Source organism: Tamandua tetradactyla, chromosome 12, assembly GCF_023851605.1.
Source record: "Tamandua tetradactyla isolate mTamTet1 chromosome 12, mTamTet1.pri, whole genome shotgun sequence".
NCBI lineage: Eukaryota > Metazoa > Chordata > Mammalia > Pilosa > Myrmecophagidae > Tamandua > Tamandua tetradactyla.
In genome coordinates this window covers 18619850-18636475 of record NC_135338.1, presented here as the reverse complement: position 1 = coordinate 18636475, position 16626 = coordinate 18619850, and the positions used below count along the sequence as shown (strand labels likewise).

At 64.3% G+C, this 16626-nt stretch overlaps 1 protein-coding gene across 1 annotated transcript; it reads left to right on the top strand.

Moving 5' to 3' along the window:
• The first annotated feature begins 1009 nt into the window (after nucleotides 1–1009).
• LOC143651353 (cadherin-15-like) lies at nucleotides 1010–16506 on the top strand. Its single transcript, XM_077122295.1, is given in 25 exon segments — nucleotides 1010–1051; nucleotides 6940–7086; nucleotides 7775–7930; nucleotides 8831–8975; nucleotides 10269–10358; nucleotides 10442–10635; nucleotides 10685–10832; nucleotides 10984–11068; nucleotides 11217–11284; nucleotides 11287–11375; nucleotides 12260–12388; nucleotides 12760–12944; nucleotides 13402–13671; nucleotides 14024–14034; nucleotides 14037–14073; nucleotides 14075–14163; nucleotides 14250–14486; nucleotides 14567–14729; nucleotides 14731–14789; nucleotides 14848–14984; nucleotides 15147–15254; nucleotides 15256–15318; nucleotides 16309–16331; nucleotides 16333–16421; nucleotides 16424–16506. Coding segments are annotated over 25 exon segments (2847 nt in total).
• The last annotated feature ends 120 nt before the right edge of the window (nucleotides 16507–16626 follow it).

Below are 16626 nucleotides of genomic sequence, written 5' to 3'. Positions count from 1 at the left end.
CCTTAGAGTGCTATGACCCTAGAGCTCCATGGCCCTAGAGCTTCAAGGCCCTAGAGCTCTATGTCCCCAGAACACTGTGGCCCTAGAGTGCTGTGGCCCTAGAGCTCCGTACCCCTAGAGTTCCATGGCCCTAGTACACTTTGGCCCTATTAAAGTATCTCACATGACCATGGGAACACAGAGTCCAAAATCCACAGGGTAGGCTGTGAAGCTGACAATTCCGATGTAGGGTCTGGATGAACTCCAAAGGAGAGGCTCATCAGCCAAAGCAGGAAGACCTACTGTCTTCTCTGAATCCTCCTTAAAAGGCTTCCGGTGATTAGATTAAGCATCACTCATTGTAGAAGACCCTCCCCTTGGTTGATTCAGCTGACATGATCATGATTTAATTCTATGCAATGTCCTCATCACAACAGACAGGTCAACACTTGCCCAACCAGACAAACTGGTACCACCACCTGGCCAAGTTGACACATGAGTTGAACCCCTGCCCTTGGGACTTCCACCCCAAGGGAGACACAAGGGAAATGGCAGATGCGATCCTTGCTGGCAAGGGCGGGCCCTGGCTTTCAATAAGGTGAGGAGGTGTGTTTCTCCCCAAACCCGAACTCAGGGGCCCAGGGAGCCAGTCCCCAGCAGAGCGAGGGGCGCGCATTCCAGGCGGAGAGCCCTGCCAAGCCCCCAGCGGCCAAGGGCCCACAACCCAAGAGTGAGTGAGTGAGTGAGTGAGTCCAAACGGTCCCTAACCCACCCCCCCACCCCCACTTTTTGGGCAGTCTTTGCACCCCGCCTGAGCCTCTGCCCACCGTCTGACTCCGGAAGCCCTGCACGCCATGCTGTCACTCAGCCTCTGCCCCGCCCACCCGCCCACGCACTGCCTCCCGGCCCCGCCCACCCTCCCACGTGCTGCCTCCCAGTCCCGCCCCCACCACAGTTGTGCTGTCTATCTGGCCACCTTTCGGGTCACAACCAGGAGGCGCCGCTGCCCACTGAGCCCAGACACTTGCCCATGGACGCCACGCTCCTCCTCACTCTCGGGCTGCTGGCCCAGGTAAGGCCTTGCACCCCTTGGGGAGAGCCTGCTCCCCGAGCTCTAACGTGGGGAGCCCCAGGATTTGCTCGCTGCCTTTCGGGGGTCCTGCAAGCTGAGGGGCCCCGGGTGGGCTGCTGGGCTGCTGGGGTGGGGATGGTGCTCCCCTAAGAGGCTGCTCCGTGCCCAGGTGAGTCCCAGGTGTGGGAAGGAGGGAGATGGAGGGACTTTGATGGAATCACCCAGAATGGAGGGCCCAGCTAGAGCCCACCAGACTCCCACTTTAGCAGGGGCGCAGCAGGGCTTCCCTCAGCAGGGCCAGGCCTGGGAGTGTCCGAACCCTCCACCCCATCACCCCCATGCTGGGACAGTAGGGGTTCCCCTGAACACCTAGGCTTGCCCACACCCCCCACCCTGCGTGCCCTCACATCGTCTCCAGCTAGGACAGCTGGCCGTGCCTTTGTGTCCACCTGGAGCTCAGTAACAGCTGCAGGGGACAGGGTGGGGCCTGGGCCCCACAAATCTCCGCCCTCGACCCCTGGTACTCAGCTCTCTCTGGGGTGTGGGCAGGCCTTTGGAGCCCCCAGTCCGCACTGTGGGTGGGTCTTAGGGACCACTGCCTTCAGGGGCCGAGGCCGACCGTGGGTGGAGCATCTGTGGGTTCAGAGCTGCCAATCAGACACCTCCTCCCTGGCAGCCTGTGGGCGCAGAGGGCGGGCAGGTGCCTGGGAGGCTGATCCGGTGCGGATCAGGCAGCACCCCCAGGACTTCCCAAGGAGCCAGGTAGGCAGGCTTGGGTCTCACCCTCCGGCCACCATCCAGGTGCCTGGCCAGCCGGCCTTGCAGAGACAGCCGCCTGCCCCTGACTGCCCAGGTTGCCACTGCTCCCGCCCTCTGCCTGGGGTCCCGCCTCTCGGCAGGGCCTGGACACCCCACCCACTGCCCACACACACTGGGATACCCTTCGGAAGGTTCTGAGCCCCCAGTGCTGCCCCCCAACTTGTGCTTAGCACAGCACTTCCCCATCAACTGCACCACGTGCAATGTGGGGGCCACACACTGTTGAAAGCCTCCGTCTTTTGGGGTTCAGCACTGCCTTTCCATGGGTCCCCAAGTGGACTTTTCTGGAGGAAGGGTAATTAGACGCCTCTGAAATTTTCCTTCCTTCTGCCTCTCCCAAGGCTATTGCAGATGCACCCTCTCCCCAGACAGCCGGAGGCAGGTCCCCAGAAGTGGGGGTAGCGCATGGGGCTACGATTAGCTCCATGGGAGGGGGTCTCCTGGGCCCACCAAGTGTGTGTGGCAGGAACCGCCCCCTCCCCCATCCGCTCAGCTTTCAGGCTGGTGGGCCCAGGATGGCCTGGATATGGGGCCTCCACCCTCGCTTGGGCACCCGGGCCCTGGACCCACCTCCCCTGGCCTGTCTGACCCTCAGGGGACTCCCAGTGGGTGAACTCACCACCCCGTGCCCCCAGTAGGCTGGCCCACACCTGGGACCCACAAGAAGGCATGGGGGTAGTGGCCCCACGCTTTGTGTGGCAGTGGCAGCATGTCCGCAGGGGGGAGGGGAAAGCAAACCATGTCCAGTCCTGGGCCCCCAGGACACAGCACGCTCCCCAGGGCCAGCAGGAGGGACTGCCTGCCAGTTGGAGGGTCACCCAGGCAGCAGAGCAGAGCGGCCCTTGGGCCTGTGCTCTGTCCAGTGTAGATTGGAGCCCTGGGAGGGGCTGGGGACACATAGAGCTCGCCCCCACCCGTGGGAAGACATGTGTCTCCCAGCAAGGACGAGGGAACTGCTGCACCCCCACCTCTCCCCACGCCTGGCCTGCTTGACCTCTGCCCTCTTGGCAGCCTCGAAGCCTGTGGCAGCGGGACAGGGCGGCCCCTGGGACCAGGCCGACAGCTGGGCCCGTTCCTGGCGCTCCCGGGCTATCCAGGAATCTGGAGGATGGATTCCAGCCCGGGGGAGGAGCTCCACCCCAGAAGCTAGAGGAGCCCAGTTTGGGCGTCTCCTGCCCCCAGTTGGCTCAGTCTCAGCCCCACGGGGCAGCACCTCCACCCAGGGCTTCTCAGTCAGGACCATCCATGAGATTCCTTGAGCTGAACACAGGTCCCCAGGACCTCCTGAGAGCTGGCAGCAGGGCAAGGCAGAGAAGCGGGGGTTCCCTAGGGCCAGTGGGTTTGGAGACCCCTGCCCACTGCCGCACGGTGCGGAGGGCACCCGGGAAGACCCTGACCAGGCCCTGAGCACAGAAGCGATGGTGCCAGGGGCCGGGAAAGTACCGGAAGGAAGCCTGGCCACAGGCTTGTGGCTTGAGGGTCCATGGCCCCTGCTAGCAGCCATCCTAGCTTTGGCCTCCTCTTCTGGGAATCAGGGTGCTTATGAGGCACCCCTCAAGCCTAGCAGGAAGGAAGCCCTGAGGGAGGTGGGCTTAGCAGCCCCTGGGGTGTTGGGCACAGGGCTTGGAGCTTCATGGCCCAGGACCCTCCTAGGGCTTCAAGACCATTCCTTCAGGGTCCTTGGTAGGGGCGGGGCCACAGCATGGGCTCGAGGGCAGTGGGTCCACTGTCCATTCTGTCCAGGGAGCTGAAGGTCCATGGATGTGGTTTTGTCATGGGGAGGTGTCCCTGCCCCCTGAGGTGGCTGCGGGCCCGCCTTCCACCCACTGTGGGGTAGAGAAGCTGCTGAAGCCAAAAGCCACAAGCCTGGGGGGCCTGCTGGGTGCCAGGGAGACGGCCAGCGGCTCTGCTTGGAGTGGAGGGGCCAGGCTTGGCAACACCTGGACGGGGACAAGGGCTTGACCACGTGGGCTCTGCAGAGCCAGGGTCCACTCTGCTGAGCATGGGGGTCTGGAGGGTCCTCGGGCCCCGCAGGGCTCTGGGTGATCCCTTGCAGGTCTGGCCGCCACCTTCCAGATGTGTAGCCTTTCTCCAGCAGCCCGGCCTCTCTGAACCTTGCCGGGGAGCAGGGAAGTGGAGGGATGTGAAAGGTGGGGAGCAGGGATGGGGAGATGGGGAGTGGGGCAGGGGGGTGGGGAGGGGAAAGAGGAGGGAGCGGGGGGAAAGGGGGAGCATGGGAAATGTGGGATAGGGAGGGTGGAAGGAGGGGAAGGGGCGGGAGGGGGAGTGAGGCCTGAGCAAGAAGGCATCCCCCTGCCACCCCAGCACTGCCGCTTGGCTCCTGCCCGGGCTGGTGAGTCCCGCTTGGCAGCAGAACCATCCCTGGCCTGGAGGCAGCCGGTGCCTTGGCAAGGAGCCCCTGCCCTGTCTGAGGTGGGCACAGAGGCTGCACGGCCATCTGTCACCGGGCAGGGGGCTTCCTGTGGGAGTGTGGGCCTGGGGAGCTCAGGGTCATCACCTGCCCGGTGCCTGGGGTCCTGCCAGCCAAGCGAGCGCATCAGCGGCCACAGAGGCAGCGGCTGCCACCGTCCCCTCATCAGCAGATGCACAAGGCCCTGCTAGGGGCTGGCCTAGGGGCGCAGCAGAGGACAAGACGAACCCATTCCCCAGGGGCTGGGCCTCATCCTGGGACCAGGCAGTGGGGAGACGGGGGTTGCAGGTGAGGCAGAGACACATGAGGCCACCTCTCGTCTCCTAGCCCCAGGCTACCCACCCCCCAAGCCCCCCAGCCTTCCAGCCCTGCCCCTCCTAGGGCACTCCTGGCTGAGAGGAAGGGGCCTGGAAGGGCGCCCCTGGATGTGGCCCCACAGGTCTGGCTCTGCCTCCTCCTGGTGCCCCCTGCACCCTGCTCCCCTGTGCCCATCTTTCCAAGGGGGAGCCCAAGGCTCAGAGGCGTACACTTGTCTGAGCCCAGCCTGAGCAGGGCCAGCGGGCCCCCAGCTCCCACCTGCCCCCCATGACTCCAGCCATGCTCTGCCTGCTCGCCGCTGGGAAGAAGGGAGTCTGATTCCTGACTGGGTGGATACAGCTGGGCAGAAAGGCTGACGGGGTTGGAGTTCTGGGTCAGGGCCATCACCGCCCCCCAGATTGGAACCCCCCACCCTCGGGAACATCAGCAGGGGGAGGGGCCTGGGGCTGCCCTGTGCTCCCGGCTCCCCGCTGACCTGCAGGGGAGGGGCCAAGGCTTGGGAGGGGCCGTCCTCTCTGTGGACCCCAATCCTCCTGACTCAGGCTTGGGGTGTGGGGCAGGGAGGTGGGCAAGCCTGGGGGTCCCAGAGGGAGCCAGGCCCCTAGCCTCATCTCTCGTCCCCAGCCCACCCAGCCCCCAGCCCTAACCCCCCTATTTGAGTGGGCGGTTCTGCACAGGGTCCCAGCCCAGGCAGCCTCAGCTGCGTGGGGGGCCCTGGGAAGCCCTCACATCTCTGTGCCTCCGGAGGGCAGAGGCTGAGCAGCTGCGAGGGCCGTGCAGTGCCCAGGACATGGGGGCTCACGGGGTTGAACCAAGAAGCTGAGCGGGCAGCCTTGCGCCAGACCCACACGGGGACCTGACCCTCCCACCGCGATCGCGCCTTTCACGGCCCCGGAGCTGCTGCGGGTGCTGGGTGGTGGGCGGCCCCGGAGCCTGGGGCAGTGCTGGCTGGTGGGCAGCGTGTCCTCAGGCAGCTCAAGCCACCACGCAGGTCACCATCTTGCCCGCCAGGCTGGTGGCGGCCTGTCCCAGGGGCCAGCGGGCGCCTGCCTGGTGCTTCCCAAGGGGCGCGAGTCTGGGGTTCCCGCGACTTCATCGACCATGTGCCCGGGACGGAGGGGAGCTCAGGAAAGTCTCAGGATATCAGGGTGTTTCCGGGGGCCGGTGCCCGTGCCGCCACTGCCTTGCCCGGCAGTCCCTGGGGGTCTCCGTCTCCCCACGGGAGGGGGGCGTTCCATCTCCCAGCAGAGAGCTGCGCGCAGTTGGGGTGCAGTTGGGGGGAGTACCTTGAAGCAGCCACAGGGGCTGCACCCCCACCCTGCCCCACTCCCAGGCCCGGGCTTCCCCCACACACCCCGCCCCAGGCATCTCTCCACCTGCCCACCGCGCTCTGGGTCCCAGGTCTCCCCGGCTCTGGAACAGAACAGGGTGCAGCAGCACCATCTCAGCCATCCTCCCTCCGTCCCTCTGCACTGCCAGCTGGCTGTGGCAGCAGGGCCCGGGGTCCAGAGAGGGAGGGAGTGCGCCCCAAGGGGCCCCATTTCCTGAAATTGAAGTGTTGGGGTGAGAATCCCAAGGCCATCCACAGCTCGAGGAAAATGGCACAGGTGGGATAGGCCCCATGGGGAGGGGTCACAGGGAGAGGGCCACGGGAGGGGGCCATGGGGAGGGGTCCATGGGGAGGGATGCCCACAGTGGGGGCGCGGATCTGTACGTGCCCAGTGAAGGCCTGAGTGCTGACGGCCTCCCCCAGGTCCAGGCTCCTGCTTGCAGGACTCTTGCCGCCCCCACCCCACATACAGCACCAGGGAAGCTGCTGGGTCCACCCCACAGGCCCCAGGTATGCCCAGTCCCTGCTGCTGCCCCATCCCTCTGAAGGGCCCATGGACCCACCCACCACCACGCCATGTGGGGTCCCTGGTGGGCCGGCGTGTTGGGAGCTGGCAGGGGAATGTTGGGGACCTGGCCTCTTCACCACCATGGGCTCCCCTTGGCAGGGTGCAACAGTTGCGCCCACTCATCAGTGACCCCCAGCCCGGCTCGGCCACCTCTGTGCTGCGCAGCCCCCCTGAGACTCCCCACTTCCCCTCCCAACTGAGCCCCACGCCCCTAGACACACAGAGCTGGGCTCAGGCACTGAGGGCTCAGGCCCCCAACCCTGAGTCCTGGAAAGCACAGTCAGGACCTGGGACAGCCCCGGTCTGGGGTCCCTGGGAGGGGAGGCTGGAGGGGCTTCCGGGGCTGTGGCAGAGGTGAGAGGAACTGGTGCCCCCCGCCCAGTGCCAGCCAGGTGCGACTGAGCCCTGATTTCTCGTTGCAGGGCCTGGGCCTGTCTTGGGGAGTCCCTGGGGGTCCCAGCACCCTGTACCCCTGGCACCGGGTGCCCGGGCATGTGCGGAGAGCCTGGGTCATCCCCTCCATCAGCGTGTCTGAAAACTACAAGTGCATCCCTTACACCCTCGTGCAGGTGAGGGGCAGGGGGCCCAGGGCAGGACGTGCAGGGCAGGAGCTGAGGTGTCCTCTTTGTCCCTCACAGGTCTGCATGGAGGCTCTGTCCACCCCCACCCCACCCCCACTCCTGTTCCCAAATGTCTTCTGGAAATCCTGGGCCCAGCTCCCCCCGTCTCCCCCAGGGCTTTCTTATTCTGGGCTGAAAGCAGGGCTCAGACCTCCCCAAAACCAGGGCCATGCACCCCTGTACTCTCTCTGCCCCAAGGGTGTCCCCCCGTGGGCACGCTCCTGTGACACACTCCCCCTCCGTACATGCTCCCCCTCCCTGTGCACATGCTCCCCCTGCATACACCCTCCCCTGTGCACACCCTCCCCTGTGCACAACCTCTCCTGTGCACACATTACCCTGTGCACACCCTCCCCTGTGCACACACTCCCACTTTGCACATGCTCCCCCATGCACACTCTCTCCCCGCCCCCGCACACACTCCCTCATGGACCCACAGATTCGGGTGAGGCCCTAGTGACCAGGGCCCACGTCTGCCCAGGCTGTGTCCTGGGGGAAGCTTCAGTTCCCCCCTGTGCCAGCACCGCTCTGGATTGGGGTTGAGGCGCCCCCACCCCTAGGCCCGGGGTGCCTGCATCTCCCCTGCCCTCAGTACGGAGGGGCCCCCAACCCTCCCCTTGCCCATCTCCCCACACAGATCAAGTCTGACAAGCAACAGCTGGGCAGTGTCATCTACAGCATCCAGGGCCCTGGTGTGGACGGGGAGCCCCAGGGTGTCTTCTCCATCAACAAGTTCCCTGGGAAGGTCTTCCTGAATGCCATGCTGGACTGTGAGAAGACCAACTGCTTCAAGGTAGGCCATGCGGGGAGCCCGGGTCCCATCCCAGGTCTTGCCTCATCCTGAAGGGGCCGAGACCTGGGACCCGCCAAGCCTGTGGCTTTCGGGACTGCTGCTCCTGTGGCGCGGCCCCTGGCGGGGGCAAGCTCAGACCCCAGGAGATGGTGCCCCAGGGATCCCTGGGAGTTGGGTAGAGCCACAAGCAACTGCCCTTTGATTCTCAGGGGTGGGACTGGCCCCAAGGAGGTGCTCACAAGACCTGCCCCTGCGGTCTTGGGATTCTGGGGACCAAGGTGAGCTCCAGAGGGTGGAGGCCAGGAGGGGTTCCTGCTGGGGGGCAGAACCACCACACTGTCTTGCAGACAGTGGCCTGCCCCGGGCTTGGGAGAGGGGACTGCCCCCTGCACTTCTCTGGGAGGCATAAGGCCCTTTTATGTGCCCTGAATCTTCCTTCAGACTTTGAGAGAGCTCCTGATATTACACAGAGAACATGGGAGTGTTTTCTTTTTTCCTGGATATTCTATCATGTCCATTCTCCAAAAGAATAGAAAGCAGTTTAATTTAAATGTTCATGTATGCAAGGGAATTTAAAATAAACTTCAAGTGGAACCAAAACCATGTAGAGAAAGGGAGAGAGGCAGGACATGAATGAATCACTTCAGTCCAGCACAGAATGAGCTTCCTGGTGGCCAAGGCAAGCAGGGAAGCAGACAGTTTTCGTGCTAAGAGAAAGCAGGCTCTTCTTCAGAGGAAGTGCCCACGTGCTGGGACAGGCCCCCTCGCAGTGCCATTTCACACCTAAGTTGGCAGTGCCCCACTGGAGGCAAAGCTTGCCTTTGCTGCCCTTTTGCATGATCCTGAGGGGGCCACCCAAACGTGGGACCCCATGCCAGCCCTTGCTTCCTGCCTGACCAGCTAACAGCCTTTGCCCTGGACCTGGGAGGATCCACTCTGGAGGATCCCACGGACGTGGAGATCATCGTTGTGGATCAGAACAACAACTGGCCTGTCTTCCAGGAACAGGTGTTCACCAGTCACATGCTGGAGGGTGCCGCCCCAGGTGAGAAGGGGGAGGTCCCCCGGGTGAGAAGGGGGAGGTGTCCAGGTGAGAAGGGAGAGGTGCCCAGGTGCGAAGGGGGAGGTGCCCAGGTGTGAAGGGGGAGGCACCCTGGGTGAGAAGGGAGAGGCGCCACCCCAGGTGAGAAGGGGGAGGTGCCCAGGTGAGAAGGGAAAGGCACCCCGGGTAAAAAGGGAGAGGTGCACAGGTGAGAAGGGTGGAGGTGTCCAGGTGAGAAGGGAAGGGCCCTGCCCCAGGTGAGAAGTGGGAGGCATCCAAGTGAGAAGGGGGGGTGCTGTCCCAGGTGAGGCTGGAGCCTTGAGGCCCCCCACCAGGGAGAGGTGCCCTCTGCTAAGGGGCTCTGGGTGGGTCAGAGGTTCAGGATCTCCCTTGGGTGGGAATTTCAGAGGTTCTTCAAAGAATCTAACCCTAAGTAGAGTCATCAGGACTGAGAGAATTTCCACAAGTCAGGCCACTTTCCAGGTCAACATGCATTTCAAACCTGAAATACAAGGAGAGGGTTGGTGGACGCAGCACTCGGGTTGCTTTGTAACAGGGCATCTGAACTGCAGACAGATCACAGCCCCCTGGCAGAGAGCCCCGAGTCCCCCCAGGGCTGCTCCTTCCCCCCTCCTGGTCCAGGCAGGGCTGCTCCTGACATGCTCCGGGCAGTGATGGCTGGAAACCCCCTTTTCTACTCGTGCTTATGCCATCTCATCTTTTCTTCTGTTTGTTGTTTCCAGACAAAATGGCAGTTCTTTATCTTTCTGTTTAACTTTTTAAAAGAAAACAGTTATTTATTTAGACATAATTTCAGAGTTACAAAATATTACAGAGAATTCCTATGCACACTTCACAGACATTTCCTTAAAGTTCCTCACTTTTGCTTTAACCATTTTTCTTGTTTCCTCCCCCCACCCTTTCCTTCCCTCCATCCCCATCTCTCTTTTCCCCTGACTCCCGGTGATGCTGTGAGCTGCCTTTCTATTTCCTGCTATCCCAGCCACGCACGATGGTGAAAGTCAGGGGTTTACTGTCAGCACATGCCCCTAACCCTAACCCTAACCCTAACCGGAACCCTAACCATAGCCACACCCCTAACCCCAACCCTAACCCTAACCCCAACCCCAACCCCAACCCTAACCCCAACCCTAACCCTAACCCTCCCATCTGCAACCCTCTGCAGAACGCCCCGGCGGCCCCACACACCTATTTTTAGCAAAAGCGGTGCCATCTCGTGCACTGCCTGCAGCGTATGGCCTCTTCCGCCTCCTTTAATCTGGTCTGTTTTCCCAGCCCCGTCCCTCAATCCCTGTCCCCCGGCCCCGTCTCCTCGCCCCATCCCCCTGGCCCTGACCCCGTCCCCGTCCCCCCCCCCGCCCCGGCGTGGGCTCTGTTGACTGGTGGGCCTCGAACTGTTGCGATTATGCTCCATGTCCCTCTGTCCCCAGCTTGCTTCTCTTCTCCAGCTGCCACGCAGCGGCACGGCCGCGGGGAACCGTGTCTGCCCGACTGGCGCGGGCCACCAGCCCAGGTGGGAGCGCCTAGCCCAGGGCCCCTGGCTGGGGGCTGCGCGGCTCGGGGGTCCCCACCCCATGCTCCGGCTCGGCCTTCACACCAGCCGGCAGCGCCCGTGTGCACCGGGTCCGACCGGCTGGCGTTAGTGGGGCTGCTTCTCTCGCGCATGCTTGGGCCCCCCCCCGTACCCCCAGCACCCCCACCCCCGCATCCCGGGCAAGGAGGCTGCTGTGCAGGAGGAGCACCCTGTGCCCCCAGCTGCGTGCTTCCTGCCCCCCTGCTGGTTTAGTGTCTCACATCTCAGGCAGGTGGGCAGGGTGTGGTGGCAGCCCTGCGCCTCAGGTGAGGACAGCTGCAGGGGGCTTGGCTGCAGTCCCCTCTCCTGCGAGCTGGCCCGGAGCTGCCCGGGTCTCGGGCGGCACATGCCATGCAGCTGGGGTGGGAGCTGGGGGCCTGGGGGCCTGCTCTTCTCAGTCCCTCAGCCATCTCCCAGGGGACCCCTTTGTGAAGGGCTTGGGGCCACGCAGGTGGAAGGAGACACCAGCCTCACCCACATGGCCCGAGCCAGGCCAAGGCCCGTGAGGCTTGGGGAGAAGTGCCCGGAGGCCAGGGGTGCACCCAACACCCAACGCCGGCTGCCGCCAGCAGTACGGACCCCCGGGCCCCATGACCCCCTGAGCCTGGCCGCAGCGCCTCCTGCCCCCATGCACCCCTTACTCTTCTCAGGCACCTTTGTGACCTGGCGGAGGCCATGGACAGCAACAACCCCAAAATGGACAACGCGGCGCTGCAGTACTCATCATGTCGTGGGGGGCCCCCGAGCTCTTCAGCATCGATGAGCTCACAGGCGAGATCCGCACCGTGCAAGTGGGACTGGACCGCGAGGTGAGCCCCCCACAACCAGCCACGCAGTCTGCCCGCCTGTGGACGTGGCCCACCAGGCACCTCTCCCATGTGTCCCTCTGTCCAGATTCCCCCCCAGGACCCCCAGCCCCAGTTCAGTCTCATCTTAACTGGATGACGTCTGCAAAGACCCTCTCTCCAAATGAGGCCACCCCCACAGCACCTGGGGTGAGGACACTGCCCACCCCACTCCCCAAGATGCTGCAAATGCCCGGCCACTGGCTGTGGACTCATGCCCAGCCCAGTCAGAGTCTGGTCCGGCCATGTGCTGCCCTCAGTGGGGGCAGTGACCAGGGGAAAAGCCCAAGTCCTAGGGGAGTGTGTCTTCCCATCCGCCTGCTGAGCACATGACAGGCCCCCTCCCTTCCTGCATGGCACACTCTGGAGTGACTAATTTTTGTCTGCCCGTCCATTTGTCTGTCCTTTCTGCATCTCTACCTCCTATTAGGATGCCTACTGCCCCTGCTGCCTGAAGATTCCTCTTGGGAAACCCTCCTGAGACCTGCCCAGCCTCAGTTTACCCACAGCTGCCTGGCATGGATTTCTGTCTGGTCACTTGCTGTCTGTGTGGGTCTTGTTCATTTCTTTTGGCCTCTGCCACAAAATCATGGTCCCCAGGGGCAGGGACCAGTGTGTCAGTGCTGGCCTGGCCCAGCCCATGGCCCATGTTCACGATTCTACCCAGCCTAGCCCCTGGGCTCCCAGTCGGCAGCTGACAGCGTGTCATTGCCTGGCCCCTACCTGGACACAGGGCGGGATGCTCCAACTTGGGGGCCTCAGGATGCTTGCAGGGCTGCCCTGGAGGGACTGACCCCCCCATCCTGAAGGGCCCCCAGCACCATCTCATGCCACCGCCCATCCCCCAGGTGGTCGCAATGTACAACCTGACCCTGCAGGTGGCCGACATGTCTGGGGATGGCCTCATTGCCACGGCCTCTGCCCTAATCACCCTCGAAGACATCAATGACCACGTTCCTGAGTTCACCAGGGATGAGGTCACCCCCAGGGCTGCCCCGCGGGAGGTGCAGAGTCCCAGTGTGGGGCCAAAGTCGAGAGACTGGAGGGGTACCTGAGAGTCTGGGGGCCGGGAGCAGGGGCTGGTCTTCCCCAGGCCCCTGCTGTGGGGTTGGGTGCACTGCCCCCCAGGAGCAGGGGGCTCCCCAGCATCTGCATACACAGGGGCTCATGGGGCTGCCCGGGGGCATGGAGAAGGTGAGGAAGCAGTTAGGGCATCTTCCTCACAGTGTGGGGGTGCAGAGGGGAGCTGGGAGAAGGGGGTCCGGACCGAGGTGAGTGATCCCTGGCACCCAGGCTGTGGGAGGCCCCCACTCTGTAATCCTGCAGGTAACCGGGATGCCTTCCTCAGTTTTTCTTGGAGGCAGTGGAGGCTGTGAGTGGCGTGGACGTGGGCTGGCTCAAGGTGCAGGATGCGGACCTGCCAGGCTCCCCCAACTGGGTAGCCAGCTTCTCCGTCCTGGAGGGTGACCCCGATGGCCACTTTACCATCCGCACAGACCCTGGGACCAATGCGGGCATCCTGTCTGTGGCACAGTTGGGGGCACACCTCTGTAAGCAGGGCTCAGCTGGAGGCACAGCCAGGGATGGCTGTGTGCGTGTGTACACACACATGCACAGACACACATGGACACATAAGTACACACACATAAAGGGACTTGCTGTGGGGAATGGGCTTGGTGATGGTGGGGGGCAGGCACGGCTGGGGCACGGGCTGGGTTCTCCCTGCCAGCTGGTGACTGCTCAGAGCCACAGGGCACCTGCACAGCTGCCTGCCCACGGAGCTGATTTCGTGACACCCAGCAGACTTGGTTGGGGCAGTGGCTACCTGTCCTATTATTTTTACCTTTGTGCACACTTTTTATTTTTCAAGGTTAGAAGAGGAAGGAGGGAGTGCAGGGCTCTCAGCACAAGTCCGGGAGCTGCCGCCCTTGGCCACCTTGGGCCTGCCCTGGGGTGAGGTGGTGCCCGCGTGCCAGGCGGATGCCATCAGCCCTGCTCCTCCCACAGCCTCTGGACCTGAGAGCTGCGCGCTCCACCAGCTCCGCGTGGCAGTGCAGAACGAGGCCCCACTGCATGTGGCCACCCCGAAAGCCAGGCGGGGCCAAGCTGCGGTCAGCGTGCAGGGGCAGGATGCCAACAAGGACCCCGAGTTCCTGGAGAACCCACTTCGGACCAGCCTGGCTGAGGGGGCGGCCCCGGGGACCCACGTGGCCATCTTCTCTGCCCGAGACCCTGACACCCAACACCTGCAGAGGCTCAGGTGGGGGCACGTGCGTTTGTTGGGGCAAGGTGGTGGGGGGCGCAGATGGCCGCACCCCTCCTTCCCGGCCAGGCCCGGGACCCTGGTGCCTGGGGGTTGGGGGACATGTGGAGTGCCGTGGAACCCCGGAGCAGGACAGGCTCCGTCCACAAGGGCCACCTTGGCCAGTCAGTTCCCACCAGCCAGACTGTCTGAGCTGCGTGGGCACCCACATGGGGGTCCTGGCCGCCCCCCACCCCCACCTCCCTAGGGATACCAGCGCCAGCTGAGGGCTGAAAGGGGCCAGCCTGAGGGGCTGTGGAAGACCCCCGGGGGGGGGGTGGATACTCAGGGCCGCCCCACCCACCCCCAGCTACTCCAAGGAAGTGACCCTGTGGACTGGCTGCAGGGGGCCGGAGCTACGGCGGATCCAGATGCTGCACATGCTCAGCCCTGCCTCCCCCTTCCTCAAGAGCGGCTGGTACCAGGCCATCATCCTGGCCAGCGACCACGGTGAGTGGCCGCGCGGGTGGGGCGCCAACAGGGCACCCCCCTCAGGGTGGGGGCACGCCGAGCCCAGCCGGTGCCCCCGCCCACAGCCTCCCCGCCGCGCACGGCCACCGGCACCCTGTCCATCGAGATCCTGGAGGTGAACGACCACGTGCCCACGCTGAGCCCGCCAGCCGGCAGCCTGTGCTGCGACCCCGGCCGGGGCCCCGGCCTCCTGCTCTGGGCCACGGACGAGGACCTGCCCCCGCACTCGGCCCCCTTCTTCTTCTAGCTGAGCCCCGGGGTCCCCCAGCTCACCCACAACTGGGCCGTCACTCAGGTTAACGGTGAGGCCGGGGATCCGGGGGCCCGCCCGAGAGGAGGCACCGGGCGCACCATCCGCTGATGGCACCCCCAGCCCCCGCAGCGAGCCACGCGAGGCTGCGGCTGCAGCTCTGGGTCGCCGACGGGCTGCACCGCCTCAGCCTGCTGCTCTGGGACTCGGGACAGCCGCCCCGGCAGTACGAGCAGCCCCTGAACGTGACCCTGTGCCGCTGCGCCCAGGATGGCCTGATGCTCGCCAACAACGCACGCTGACCTCAGCCTCGGGGCCCTGTTCATCGCGCTGGCCAGTGCCGCCGTGCTGCTGCGTGAGCCCCACCCCGCCCCCTCCTCCCGGCCCCAGCCTCCTGCCTTCTCCCCGCCCAATACTCCTTCTCCTGGCTGCCCTTCTTGGGAGGTTCCGCCGGCAGCCTCTGGATAAGACCCTTCTGCACAGGCCATGGGACGACCCACGGGACAACCTCCTGGACTACCACGAGCAGGGGGGCAGGGAGGAAGACCAGGTGAGGGGCAGGGTGGCATGGGTGCTGAGTCTGAGGAAGGGCTGCCTCGAACTGGCCAGGAGCCCTGGGCCAGTCCTTTCCTGGAGCCCATTCAGGCTGCCCAGAGACTCAGCATGGGGCCCCTGCCTGTGGTCCAGGGTTTGCTCCCCTCGCTCCCTGCAGGACGCCTACGACATAAACCAGCTGTGCCACCCGACAGGGCTGAGGGCCCCGGGTGTCCCTCTGGGGTGGCCACCCCTGCGCTGTGACGTCCCATTTAGCCATAGCCCTCCCCCCCCAGCCACCTCGAGGGCTGCCCAGCAGCCCCACCGACATCGCTGACTTCATCAGTGAGGTAGGTGCTCCTGGGAGCCGTGTGCACACGCACACTCACACAGTGCTCTCAGATATCGACATGCACACTCACACATGCATACACACTGACACATGCTCCTGAGAGCCCTCTGTGTGCCTGGCCAGGGAACAAGCCCCCACACCCTGTCAGTCAGAAGGGAAGGGGAAACACAGAGGCAGGGCAGAGTGTGGCCTTGGGCAGCCCCCAAGGATGTGAGGGTTCCAGAGCAGCAGCCAGCCAGACTGGCGGGGGAGCAGCCCCGTGGGGGAGAGCAGGGCAGGGCTGCCCTCTGCCTAGCACTGACGGATGGGACGGATTGTCACAGTTGGGTGTGAATGGGCAGCCAGACACCCAGGGCAGGCCTGGTCTGGGACCTGGCATCAGCCCTAGCCTCCCACCTCTACCTTGGAGGCCCAGAAAGGAGTAGATGTGCATGGGTGGCCATGCCATGCTGGTGCTGGGTGCCTCCCAAGCCCCCAGGGCTCTTTTGAGGTCCTCACTCGCCATCAGCAGGAGCCCAGCATCTGGGTGGCTCCTCTGGGCACCACGAGGCTGACTCCCCACCCTTGGCCGGGAGATGTCCCGAACAACATGGGAAACCAAATGCTAGGGGCAGGGGGCCGCCCACGGGCCTCCTCTCCCTGTGAGGGGTGCAGGCCCTGGGACCAGCCAGGAGGCTGAGGAGATGCAGGCATGGGGTGGGGACAGGTATTCCTGCTGGAGTGGGCATGGGGCTGTGCTCAGTCCGTCTCATGGCAAGGCACCAAGGGGCTGGGGAAGAAGAAGAGTTGCCCGAGTGAATCTGAGTCCCAAGTGGGCAGATTGGGACTCAGACCCTGCGTCCCGGCCACCTCTTGATGCCCCATCGGGGAGTGCCCATGCCCCTGGCTGACCTGGAGAAGGGGCCCTGCCACCTGGCCTGAGTGGTTGCAGCGTGGGAAGATGGTGCAGGGCCAGCCAGGGCCTGAGCTCTCCAGGGCCTCTCAGCAGGGCCTAGAGGCTGCAGATGGTGACCCAGTGTCCCCCCTATGACACAGCCCTCATCTGTGACTATGAAGGGGACAGCTCTGTGGCAGGGATGCTGAACTCCATCCTGTCCAGCCTGGTGACGAAGATCAGGGTTATGACTACCTTCGGGACTGGGGTTCCCACTTCACTCGGCTGGCAGACATGTATGGCCATATGTGACAGGCCAGGGGACAGCCGCTGGCCACAGTCTTCCCAGGCCAGGGGAGGCAGGAGGCTCCCTGAACCTCCCTTTGGGCACCTGAACCCACATGCCCAAAGCCAAAGAGCCAGGAGCACTGT